General features: G+C 42.2%; 1 protein-coding gene across 3 annotated transcripts in view; it reads right to left on the bottom strand.

The window, feature by feature from the left end:
- SORCS1 (sortilin-related VPS10 domain containing receptor 1) overlaps positions 1–13,801 on the bottom strand; it is a 577,390-nt gene that overhangs the window by 344,708 nt on the left and 218,881 nt on the right. For all 3 annotated transcript variants that reach the window (XM_010859390.1, XM_010859389.1, XM_010859387.1), the window contains exon 2: positions 10,955–11,022. In XM_010859390.1, coding sequence (XP_010857692.1) covers positions 10,955–11,022 — 68 coding nt within the window. The remainder of the gene's footprint in view (positions 1–10,954; positions 11,023–13,801) is intronic.

The following is a 13,801-nucleotide window of genomic DNA, read 5'->3' as shown; positions in this document are numbered from 1 at the left end:
CACCATGTCTGGAACACATAATGAGCTTCCGTTATTGAGAATTCTACTAAATGGAGTGATCAAAGTCAAGGACCATAAATACCTAACAGGATAAAAACGAGAAGCCAAGGTCAACTGAGAGTCCAGAAAATTAAATTCTGAAAAGCAGACTTTAATATCAAAGAAGCACATTTTTGGCATGGGCTCCAGAGCAAATTGTGATAAGAAGAAAAAAGTAACCAGAAAGGAAACTAACATCACTTCGATGTGATATCTAGGCTGGCACTATTTTCTTAAAGGCATCACGGTGGCTACCAGACATGGTCCACAAGTCTTAGCCTTGGAGTCAGCAGCTCCCCAGAGAAAAATCTAATATAACTCAACCAGAGAAGGCTGCCCGGTGTTTCCCCACAATGTGCGTTTTCGCTCAGAATGTTGGGGGCCTGATAAACAGATCTAGCTGTTTCATATACACGTGGAGAAATAGTGGCTCCTTCTACAGGTCTGGGTGGATTTCTTAACAGTATCTTTTAAGAAAATATTTTTCTGATTAACACCACCTTCTCTTACCAGGTCCTTTTCACAGAGTCCCCTGGAAGCTAGATACAGTCTAAGTTTAATATTATAAAAAGTCTGGATATTATTTCTTCAGTGTTCTTTAGGCTTTTAGACATGCTTGGATTGGGAGGGGGAGGTCCTACTATTCACTCTTTGTCCTCTCCCAACTCCCAGCTTCACTTTCTTCTCTGTTTGGCACAGATCCCCTCATCTACCACTCACTGCCCCTAGCCATCTTGCTGTCCTGTCCTCTAACACTGCTCCAGAAAAACACAACCAAGTGCCTTCTTGAGGATGACCCCTGCTCACTGGAGTGAAAACAGCCACACTGACCCCTAGGCCATGGCCCCAGCTGGGCTCTCAGCATCACCCAGAGCTACCCCTGCTTTCCCTGAGTAGGCCTTCCTCATGGCTCCTTAGCAGCTGCTCCAAACCACCTGGCTTCCCTTCTTGCTAAAAGAGAAGCAATGCTCCTGCTCTGGTCTACTCCTCATCCTCCCTGATCACCATAGCTGGATTACCCGCCCCCCAACCATAGAAGCTCCAAATCCTGCTGCTCAATCCTGGACCAGTTTTACTCCCTCCTAAGTTCTACATTTTTAATCTCTTTCCATGGATTCAACCCCCATAAAACAGGGTTGTCCTCACTTACGGAAATGAAGATATGCCTTTAGTCTATGACCTCTTTTATATTTTTATATGTCTTCCTTTATGTCCCTTCAAATCTTCTTCCTTGAAAGAGTTGCCTCCATATCCTTTTCTCCTTCACTAAGAGAAAGTGCTCAGGAGTTGTCAACAGAGCAGATGTAGGTAGTAAATAACCTCGCCACCCACTGGACTATCCAAGACCAAGGCAAGAAAACCATGTCTCCCTTTCACCTTCTCCCTCATCCAAATGGCCCTATTCATTTTCATTTTAAAAGATTTATTGAAATCACCACCACTACCCACTTCCATACCTCATATTCCTTTCCTTCGTGGCCTAAAATAAGTCAATCCCTTCTCAGCTCCTCTGACACCACTGACTGCTATTCCCACGGTCACCAGTTTTGTTGTTTCCCAAGTGAAATTCTCAACAGGACACCATGATTCATTTATTTTCCTAAAATTCACATTTCATCAAGTTTCCCCCTTGCCCCAAACCAAAAAAATGATACTTCAATGGGGATAAATATCAGAATAATTAGCACAGAAAAATATGAATTACCCCACTTCTATTTTTCCAAAATCATCTCCAAACATCCTCTCCATACACAGAATATATTCCAATATTACACACATAGAGTATATTCCAATCTTGTACAGTTTCCTCAATATGCCAGACTATCATCACTTAAAGGTGCTTAGAATACAGTATATTCTCAGTAAATAAACAGCCCCATTTACTAGTGTGATTCTTACTTGTTCCTCAAAATTCAGATCAGATATCCTTTCCCTTCTTCAACCTGGGTCATATTACAATACCTCTATTATGACATTTGATGCACTAATTTCTCATTTATTTATCTCTCTCCCACTGTGAATTCCTTAAGAGCAACAATCAAATCTTTTATGTATCTGGATTCACACAATTTACCATGATTCTAGGCATGTATTTACTTACACATTCAATGAATTGAGAAATCTCACTTGAATGTCTGTCTACGGGCCATGCACTTTCCTTGGCATTTGAAATACAATTGAAATACTGGTGGCATCGGCCACTAAATAAATGATAACTAGAATCATTAGACATCAGGACACGCAGTAAATGAAAGGAACAAAGAGCTATGGTAAAAAGAAACAAGAGTCTCCTTTTAATAAGTGGGCACCGATAAGTTTTTAAAAATCAGATGGTATTCAGGTTGAGACCTAAAAAATGATGACAAGCTAGTCATGTTGACTGAATAATGAGATCGTATGCTGGTGAAAGGTAAGAATTTAATTGTATCTTGGGTATCTTTTGACCTTTCTTGTACCCAGGGCAGAGCTCTAGACCCAAAGAACATCCACTGCCCCTGTTTACTTACTTATTAATGATAAGCTCAAGTTTTGACTTCAAAGGACAGAACAAAGCATCAAGTGAGGAAGAAATTCCTTTGAGAGGTTATGAGGATATGGAAGGATTGGGTTCCTATTGGAATTGGATGGTGGTGACCTCAATCTCAAGGGACAACATAGATGTTAGGATTCCATCATGCACTGTTCAATGGCAAGGTAGGAAAACCAAAACTGACATCCGAAACCACTTTCTGAGTTTATAACCAGACTTGATATTGGAATGCCAGTTGTTCTGCATTTGCTTTACTCTTTCCTAAGGTCACACTGATAAAATTACTACACCCTCAGGGCAATGATAGCTTTTGTGTGTATCTCATCTATTACTTACTAAAAGGAGAAGTGGAGAACTCAGCATAGCCAATCACCAAGGCAAATGAGAAGTGAAAACATGCGATCTGAGTCCAGACCCTCACAGACATCTCAGGAAAGCCAACAGCATCTTTGGGCAGAACTCAGCCAGATCCCTACAGAAATAGGAGGTATGCAGGAAGATTTTGACAACCTCCAGTGTGCATGCCTAGTGTTCGATGGATATTAGTGGATTCCCTGACTTGAATCTGGACTCTTCACACTTGGTACTGCCTGTGTTCTTACTCTTTGAGTGCAATGCAGTGATATTTCACAAGGTCATGTAGCACATTATTGAAAACAGTATTTCCTATATGGAAGGCTTGAGTTTAAAAATTTAGGATTAAATAAGTACACAGCACAGATCTGACTTTCAGAGAAGACCCTGAACCAATACTCAACATACTATTTCTAAGCAAAAAAAATAAAAATAAAAAAGATAACAATACATGTGAAGTTATATTTCAGGTGCCAAGTGAACAAAAATAAGTAAGAGACAGTCACAGTCTCTGAGTTTCCAGGCTAGTGTGGAAATAAATGAACATGGACAATAACGTGTACATAACTTTGGCACTGCATTTGTCACACTTCTGTGATCACCCAGTGAGTGTCTGCCGTTCACTAGTTTTGAATTTCTGTAGGGAACAAGCAATCTGTTACTCCTAGTGTCTACCTAGCACAGTGCCTGGCATAAAAAAGGGCTGCTGCTGCTGCTGCTGCTAAGTCTCTTCGGTCGTGTCCGGCTCTGTGCAACCCCATAGACGGCAGCCCACCAGGCTAGTAGATGTTTATTAAAACAAACCAAATAAATATACACCTGATAACCATTTATATAATACATTCAGGATTATTGAGGAAGAAGCAATTACCTTTGCTTAGAAAGAGAGGAGAGATGGAGACAGGGGTTCAAGAGTGTCACAGACCAATACACATATGAAAAGATACTCAGTGTCACTGGTAGTCACAGAAAATCCCTTTAAATACTGCAATCAAGACATCATTTTCACTAAACAGACAGCAAAATTTTAAGTATAAAAAATAGCCAGTTCTGGTGACATTATAGGGAAATGTACAGTCTCTTGTTGCCTGTGGGTATATGAATTATCCCAACCATCTTGGAAAGTAATCTCAGGTATCTGTTAACACTATAAATGCATTAGGTTTTGATACAGCAATACAACCTTTAGGACTCTAGAGTAATTTACAGAGATAAAATTACCAGAATGTAAGAACATGTTTACAAATATGCTGATTGAAGCACTATATGTAATAAATAGGGCTTCCCTGATGGCTCCGATGGTAAAGAATCTGCTTGCAATGTAGGAGACCTGGGTTTGATCCCTGGGTAGGGAAGATCCCCTGGAGAAGGGATTGGCTGCTCACTCCAATATTCTTGCCTGGAGAATCCATGAATAGAGGAGCCTGGTGGGCTACAGTTCATGGGGTCACAAAGAGTTGGACACAACTGAGGGGCTAACACACACATATGTAATAGTAATATTGTAGAAATTAGAATAAAAATCAAATAAAAAGGCATAGAGAAGCAGCGTAGCTTGGACTTAAGAGAGCACACCCAGGATCCAGCTCACACTCACCAACTGCATGACCACTGGGCCCAGTACTTAATTTTTCTAAGCCTCAGTTCTCCCATCTGTAAACCTGGGATACTAGTAATTTTCACTTTAAAGGGTTTTTATGAAGGTAAAAAAGCACTGAGAACACTTCTTGGCTCAAAAGAAGCACTACATAAGTTAATTAAGCATGCAGTAGTTAAATTCAGTATACAACATCCGTACTAATTGATGCTTATAAACCTGACCCATTTTTCTTAATGTATTCATCTGGACGGACACTCATGACTCACTGGTAAGTGAAAATAACAGGTTGTCAGAGTCCTGTGAATAGTTACTCCTATTTGCTCAAACAAACAAAAAAAGTGGTCTTGATATGTGTATATATCTCCTGGTATTTTTGAGTCTGGTCACAATGAGGCGGACAGAATCACCCAAAATGCTTAGCATCACTGACCTCAGGGAAGCTGAATCTGTGTGGGAAGGAAAAGACTAACAATTCTTCTGCCTCTAACTGTATGGTTCATTATAATGAGCACACATTCCTTTTGATTTCTTAAAAACAATAAGATTAAAAACTGAATTTGTAAGCCCAGGAACTACAAGTAGCTCTCTATGACACAAATACGTTGGGTGGGAATAGGAGTTATTAAGTCAAAGGAGTCCAGACTCCAAGGCACCTCCTGATCCGGCTGGGGAGCCTGACTCTCTCCTGGGGGCCATTAGGCAGGCACTAAACATTTGCAACACAGGGATGATTAACATCACTGGACTTGTGTGACATGAAGAGCCCTCTTACACAGAAATTTCACACTCTAGCTTTATTCGATTTTTCTTTTTCAGGATGTATAGGGCGTGTGTGTGTGTGTGCGCACGCTTGCGCATTTGCGCACGCCCGCACTCTCAGTCATGTCCAACTCTCTGTGATCCCATGGATTGCAGCCCACCAGGCTCCTCTGTCCATGGAGTCCTGGAGTAGGTTGCCATTGGCAGCACTTGCATTGGCCAGGGGCTTCCCAGGTAGCTCAGTGCTAAAGAATCCACCTGCCAATGCAGGAGCCTCAAGAGACACAGGTTCAATCCCTAGGTTGGGAAGATCTCCTAGAGAAGGAAATGGCAATCCACTTCAGTATTCTTGCCTGGAAAATCCATGGACAGAGGAGCCTGGTGGGCTACAGTCCATGAGGTCACAAAGAGTCTGATCTGACTTAGCACACCCACATATCCCTGTTCTAAATCTTTGTATCTGTAACTGACTGAAAGCTGAATTGTGTGGCAAAACATCCTTCCAAGCTGAGTCTAACAGCCTATTCATGTCACTCTCTGCTTTTCCCCTGGAGGAGGAGTGGGAAGGAAGAGACTTCCAGCTAGTGGGAATTATCCACAGGGTTGGCCGAAAGTCAGCATCTTCAGGTCAGCTTCTGTCAGCCTGAATCCCTGGAGTTCTCCAGGAAGTACTAGCTGCAGCCAACCCCACACAGAAGCTGCCTCAAAGCCCTCTGCAGCATTCTCTCCACAAAGATGTGATGGGGACGCTTCTCTTGACAGTCGCTGTAACACCCAACATGAAACAAAGCAACTCAGGTGACAAGGAAACAGGGCTGGCTCCCAGTGCTGAATCAAATGGCCTGATCCATTTCCCCACTTTAACCTTCCTTCCACAAAAGCAGGAACTGCTGCTTGAGTCGTCCATAATAGTGGAGATCTTTTCATAAGCTTATGTTTCATGTGGATCGGAAAATAGGACAGCAGTGAATTTGAGAATCAGTCAGGCCGGGCAAGCTCTACAACAGGCCCTTGGTAGGCTGTGCGTCCCTTTAAGACAGTACACCTTTAGGCCCTTCGCAACTGCCTGAGGCTTTCTCACCAGCTAAGCCTCTCAGCAGAGTGCTGATTACCCTGGCACAGGGATTAATACACTTCTTCTCAAGAGATACTGTATCTAGATTTTGACATTTTATTTATCTCAACCTTTAAGCTTATCTTGCTTCAATATGGTAAAACCACCAGCTCTACCAAGTCTCACAGCTTAATCCTCTGGAAAGTGAAGAAGATCCTGAGGTGTAATTAATTGTTCTGGGGCAGATCATCCCCTTTGCCTCTCAGTTTGACTCCTGGAGTGAAGGACCACACAAAACAAAACAAAATCAACAACCAGCTCCAGGATTAAGGTGTAATCAATGACAAGACCAACTGGGAGCCGAACCTCATTAATTTGGAAGAGTGGCATCTTGCTCCGTCAGCCTAGGTTTGTTGATTAGCAAGGTTGAAAACCCTAGAACACCAGTGCAAGGTCAGCTGTTTTTCTGGCTTCTTTCCTACCCTAACACCCTGGAGGCATCTGCCACTTGCCCTTTTGGGACTACGCAGCTGGTAAAAGTCATAAAGAATACAGGCTCAATCAGAAAGTCCATGTATCTGTTTGCTGGACAAGAAACCATTTCCCTGTTGCGCAGTATTTTTCTGGAATAGGGAAAATGCTGTTCAAAATGTTATAATGCTTTGAAAACTCTGATTTTAAGATAAACAGATAGATAATAATCATATATGTATGTATGATTAAAACGTTGTTTGTTTAGGTACAGCAAGATCTACCCGAAGGCAGGCAGGACTCTAGATGATCAATAAGCAGTGAAATGCATGAAGTTTATTAACTAATGTGCATGTAAGTGTGTGGGCTATTATTTACAAATTGTGTGACCTTGGCATACTGTAAAAATGAACTAGGAGGATGCAATAATGCATGTCAAGCACTGAACTTAGAGCCTGATCAAAGTTGACTTTTATTATTGTTGTCATTATTTTCATTAGCAAAGTATCACTGCCATTACCATGAAACCAGAAAGGTGTTGGGTTTAAGGACATAAAGTCTAGTTGCAAAGAGAAAATACAAGCATGAGCAAAGTAAAGAAGCAACACTTATCTCATATCTTTATGCTAACACTTAATATTTGTATGACAGTTTGTCTATTTACATTAGATTAAACACATTCTGGGATCTGGCAGCTCCGGGTGCTGTGTAAGGACCTTATTCAATGTAATTACACAAGGCAGATTACAGACAAGTACAGTTCTCTCTCATTTTAACTGTCCATAGAGCTTAGCCTCTCTAAACAACAAAGTCCTAGAAGGCAAAGCCTATATGCTGTGGATCTGTGTATTTACTCACCCTCCCTTTCCCAGACAAGAACAATACAAGGCCTAGAGGAGTTAATCAATTCATCTGTGTTGAATAAATGAGTGAGAAACAGAGTTGTATGTTCGTGACCATGCAGTAGAGATAAAATTGTAGTACTTCCTAGCCTGTCCAAAACCAGATATTTATTGAGCATTATCTATGTGCTATGTCCTGAATCCAGTGCCGTGAGTGCCATGAGAATTTCTAAAATATGGTCTGTGCCCCTAGTAAACCCCCAACTGTAGGCATAGGCAGGTTTTCTGAGAAGAAAGTACAAGCTTGTGCAGGAGAAAATGAGCCAACGCCGAGCAGTCTAGTCTCCTTCAGTAGGACTGAATTAGAAGACACAGGGCCCTGAGGACCTCATTTCCTGGTCCCCATTCTTGACCCATCCAGGCCTGTCCCTGTCCTAAGTTAACACCCAGAAAAGGCTCCCTAAAGACCGAATATGGGTACCATAAGCCATTCAAAAAATGCAGCCCTGAAATGCAACTAGGAAGTTTTATAAATAATTTTTCTTTCTCCTTTCCTCTTTTCTAAATTATATTTTAACTCAAGCATGTGGTCTCCTATAAAGTATTAAAATGAGCAGTTGCAATAGAATAGAACACCCACAGTAATAATTTGCCACATATGACATGTAGAACATGACAAAACATGCAGAACATGATAAGACATGTAGAACATGGCATATGAGGCAAATGATTACTTTGGGTATGTTAGAAAAGCAAATATATACGCGTATATACACATACATATTATAGGTACACATGCGTATATATGGGGCTTCCCGGGTGGCTCAGCTGGTAAGGAATCCGCCTGCAAAGCGGGAGACCTGGGTTCGATTCCTGGGTTGGAAAGATCCCCTGGAGAAGGGAAAGGCTACCCACTCCAGTATTTTGGCCTGGAGAATACAGTCCATGGAGTTGCAAACAGGCGGAGATGACTGATCTACTTTCACACATATGCATATAGGTTTCCTAGGAGGCTCAGATGGTAAAGAATCTGCCTGCAATGCAGGAGACCCGAGTTTAATTCCTGGGTCGGAACAATCCCCTGGAGGGGGGCATGGCAACACACTCCAGTATTCCTGCCAGGAGAATTCCATGGACAAAGGAGCCTGCAAAGAGTCAGACACAACTGTGCGACTAACACTTTACTTTTTCATGCATGTGTGTATATGTGTATGTATGTATATGTGTGTTTTTATGAATGTGTGTGTGTTTGTGTACATATATGTGTATATTCTCCAGTGAAATTGGTTCTAAGATGGAGAAAAGTAAGCAGGTCACTCTTGCCACACTTTCCCAAGCTAAAGCCCACAGAGTTTGCTCCCTCAGAAGGGAGGTCTGATACCGCTAGAATGAGATATCATTTTTATTTCACTAACCTGATTCCTTAAGATCAGAAAAGAATAGTCCTCCTAGACTGGGGCATCAGTAATAGTGCCCCAACAGAGAGAGAGATGCGTGCTGGACGTGTGCTTCTGCAGTCCAGGACAAGCTGTTCCTCATATCCCTCCAGAGTGCCCTTCCTAGGACTATTCAGAGTGAGAGTTACGGCTGCTCTGCCTCTATCCCACGGAAACAGAACTGCACATCTTTTAATTTTCTAATACACCAACAACACTTTAGATGGCAGATGCACCACAGAGTAAAAGCTGGCTTTTATTTTCATTTATGCACATACATTAGAGAAATTGATCAAGGAAGCATAAGCTTACTCAGAGATGCTGACAAACAGGTACTGAATTTAAACAATACAGCAGGAGTCAGGCCCTTAATGTATTAAAGAACTGTACTTTTAGAGGCTCCTACCAAACCTCCTACACTTGAATTCAGTTACATAAATTTCCTTGGGACAGAAACTCTGCATAATTGGCCTCTTCATTGGGAAAAGAGCTCACTAATTGAAATGCCTGACAACAAATAAAATAACAGAATCTAGCCTTTTCTTTAGTATAGTAGGGCTCTCCCAGAGCATAGGACAACTTATTTGGAGCTTCTTATACATGGTGTCAAGTCTAATAAAAAATAGACATCAAGTGAAAATGAAATTTAATGAACAATCTTCTTGTGGGGTCTGGTACATTCTTTTGGGGTGTCTATTCAATCCATGAGCCACCTCTTGTATGACCACCACATTCCCCAACAGAGGAAGGCCCTACAACCAAACTGCTACCATGAAAATCAGCTTTCCCTCCCCAGCCACTGTCAAGTGTACTGGGAGCAGGGGGAACAGCTGTCAAATAGGGTGACTGGAGTCTTTCTCCCTAGACCTCAGCATTGAGACTCAGAGCCAGCAGCCAGTCTCTCCTGGTCTTGAGAACTGAGTTAATGGAACCTCCCACTGATCTTATGTGGTCACTACTAACTTTGGTCTGTCCAGACCACTCCTGCCTTTGTGTGTGTGCATGTATGTGAAAGAGTGCATGTGTCTATGTATGAATATCATCTCTGAAGTCTGTCTCCATCCTTTCAGGCTCAGGGATCATCATGTGATCCAGACCTGGCCAATCAGAGAAGGCTCTCTCCTAGACTTCAGGGACTAGTTCGGGTTTGAGCACATGACCCAGGCTACTGGAGAAGAGCCAAAGAGGAATGAGATAAATCAAGCAGATTTTTTTAAGAAACAAAATGAAACAAGAGAATGTATAGTTTTCAAGAATAAAGGAGGACAGAATAACTGTCTGGGTATCCGAGGACTTGCTTTTGTGCCAAATCCAATGAGTTAGTCTACCCTCTTAAAGGATTTGTTCATCCATTTGAAAAATCACTCACTATATACTTTATATATATATATATATATGGCCCAGTAGTGTGAATCCCACGCATGCATGTGTGTGTGCACACCTCTGTGCTGCAGAACCACAGAAAAGCAGCTGTGAAAGTGTTGCCCTGGGAGCCTGCCTGGGTTCTTCAGGCCTTGAGTTATACTGATCCCCTCTGCAAAGACATCCTTATTCTTTCATTTCCACCCCAATAAGCTCACGATTGGTGAGAACTATGGGAACCAACATCCATAAAGACAACCTAATGAACACCTTAGCAAAAAGACTTCTGACCAAAAGAAGAGGTCTATACAAAGAAAGGATCTGGCCCTTCTGGTAAAAACAACAACAAAAACCCTACCCATGGTTAGGAAAACAAAGAGCAGACAGAGAAGAAAGGGTACACACAACCAGAAACCTTCTCACTAGGAAACAGGGGTGAGGAGGGAGCAGCCTGGCCGAGGGCATCATGTTGAAATAAGACTGTAACTGTTAGCTCAATTTCCTTACCTCCAAAGTGAGCTCTCAGTGATGCTCCCCAGGTTATAGTCAAACAGCTTTGTCAAAATGAGAATCACCTGAAGGCAAAAGAAGACATCACGGTTAGTTTCGAACAATTACAATTTCATAGAACTGAAATGGCCCAAGGGAGGACTTAGAATTCCTTTAACAGGTGCTTAACATAATTGAATGAATTGTTGCAGCATCCACTTACACTGATTGGGGAAGGGTTTACCAGTGCCTGGGCTTTCCTTGTGGCTCAGCTGGTAAAGAATCCGCCTGCAATGCAGGAGACCTCGGTTCAATCCCTGGGATGGGACGATCCCCTGGAGACGGGAAAGGCTACCCACTCCAGTATTCTGGCCTAGAGAATTCCATGGACTGCATAGTCCATGGGGTTGCAAAGAGTCGGACACAACTGAGCAACTTTCACTTCAGTTGTCAGTGCCTTCCCTTAAACAGCTAAAACTGGACCCTGGGTCCTAGAGCTTACAGAATTTAGGTATCTCTTTATAAGAAACAAAACACAAAGTCATGAGTTCCAATCTGCACATCCTGGGAAAGGGCCTGTGTAATTAACACTGAAACTTAAGCTTTATTTGCTTCTCGGCAAATCTTCCTATAATTTTAACTTGTTGCTTTTCTTCAACCTCATTCAGAGGAACCCAAACAATTTAGCTCATTCTTTCAGAATTCAACACCTCTTAAGCATTTACTAGGAGCCCAGAATTTTGCCTGACACCAGAAAAGAACATAAATACAGATAAGGCCTGGTGGTCTGGGACGCACCAGAACTCACGCCCATCATGGCAGCATCAGAAAGCAGCTGCCTTTGTTGCCGGCAGCCCTGACCTAGCTCCGCCTGGTTAAGTGAAGCGTAGGAGTGCCACGACACTGGGGAAGATTCAACAGAGCAGCGTGTTTCTAACCATGGATGGTCTCAGCCCTTATTTGCTCTCCTTACATAATGAGAAGAGCCTAATAGCTCTGCCTTGTTTTCTGTTGAGGTTCGTATTTCTCTCTTGATAGTCATAACCTAGAACATTCGGCCCAGTCCTGTTGTTTCCAACTTAGCATAAAAATGTTGACATTGATTTTTGGATTTCCTCTGAAGGCCAAGGGATCAGTTGTAGCCACAGTGAGCACAGAATGGTCTAACCTTGAATTCCAAGCCAGCAAGCTACCAAGCAGCTGCTGAATCCTTCATGGTTCTACTCTGCTAGCACAAGGCTTGCTTTACTGAAGACACAGGCACCAGTGAGAGGATTCTGATCACTTCTTTCACAGCAAGCGAACTGGAACTCCATGCCTTAGGTTTGTTCCAACTTCAAGGGGATGAAGGACCACGGTCACCCCAAAACAGGCACAAATCTGAGGACCTGAGCTCTAAGGCCACCCCTCTCTTTAACCACTGCACAGACTTCCTTCAAGGATCTGTTCAAAACTGACTTTCTTAGCAAAATGTGAGCATGTGCGAGGTGCTGGGTGCCCTATGGGCATGTCAGATGGCAGGCCTGCGGTGGGGGCATATGCTTAACAGATCCGTGTGCCAATTAAGTTGCTCTAAGTGCTAAATTTCAATCACCGCCATCCCAGGAACGTTGATCAGCGACAGCGGGGTGGCTGTTTGTTTGAAGACACAGAGATGTCGTTGCTCTACCTCGGTATGATTTTGCAGAACAGGCCTATAAATCCCCCACCAAGAAAACGGGGGTGTGGGCATAAAGCGTTTCTCGGTAGTTGCTCTCTTGATACAAGATGGCAGTAAACTAAATAATGAAGTTCAGCCAGCCACAAACTGCATTTCCCATCCATCTGATGAGGGAAGCCACTGGAGCCCCAGAGAAGGAACCTTTTTAACCCAGCATGTAACAGTGTGGAGCCGCTCACACGCACACGCAGAAGTTGTTTAAGCAATTCACAGGCAGGTGGGCAGGGAGGTAAAAATCCACTCCCTGATTCTTCTTGCTGGGCTAGTAAAATGAAAATGCCAGTGATACACTCAGGCAGCTTGTCAATACTGCACCAGATGAGGCGTTCTTTATGGCATTTCAAAGCATATCTGCTTGAATCAATCTAATCTTTCATTTTCAGAATGAAAGCAAGAAAGAAGGGAGAACTGCTAACCTTTAGTTATGCTTCAATCGATTATTTGAACTTTCTTTTCCCCTCGGTTTTTCCCCTTTTCTATCTACATGGATTATTCACCACCTTACTCCTGAATGATGATATGTCACTATATAAGGCTGATTTGTTATTGTTTGTTTTTCTGTTATGGTTAATTATCAATACTGTTTTATAGAATTAGCATCTGTTAAAGGGCCACAGCCAAAACTACCACCATTAGATGGGTAAAAGAGGTTAACACAATTGTCCATCTATTCTAGTTTTATTGTCTATCATTTCTGTGTATTTTTCAAATAAAACAAAAAACACTGGAACCTATTAATCAAGTAAAACATATGTACTTAAAAATACATATAAATGGTCATTTACCTTTATTCATTTGGTAAATACTTTTAATGTACAGATTTAATTCCAAGTTCAAGTATATAGCATTTAAGTATAAATTCCAGTCAATGTGATCAAGGCTGATTTGATAAATATTGGGTTTGACCAAAAAGTTTGTTAGGGAAAAACCCAAACCCATGTCCACTGAGTCAGTGATGCCATCCAATCATCTCATCCTCTGTCGTCCCCTTCTCCTCTTGCCTTCAATCTTTCCCAGCATCAGGGTCTTTTCCAATGCATCAGCTATTCACATGAGGTGGCCAAAGTACTGGAGTTTCAGCTTCAACATCATTCCTTCCAAAGAACACCCAGGACTGATCTCCTTTAGGATGGACTGGTTGGATC

Source organism: Bison bison, unplaced genomic scaffold (assembly GCF_000754665.1).
Source record: "Bison bison bison isolate TAMUID 2011002044 unplaced genomic scaffold, Bison_UMD1.0 scf7180017864456, whole genome shotgun sequence".
Taxonomy (NCBI): Eukaryota; Metazoa; Chordata; class Mammalia; order Artiodactyla; family Bovidae; genus Bison; species Bison bison.
Note: the sequence above shows the minus strand (reverse complement) of the source record. Positions and strands in the feature narration are given on the sequence as shown.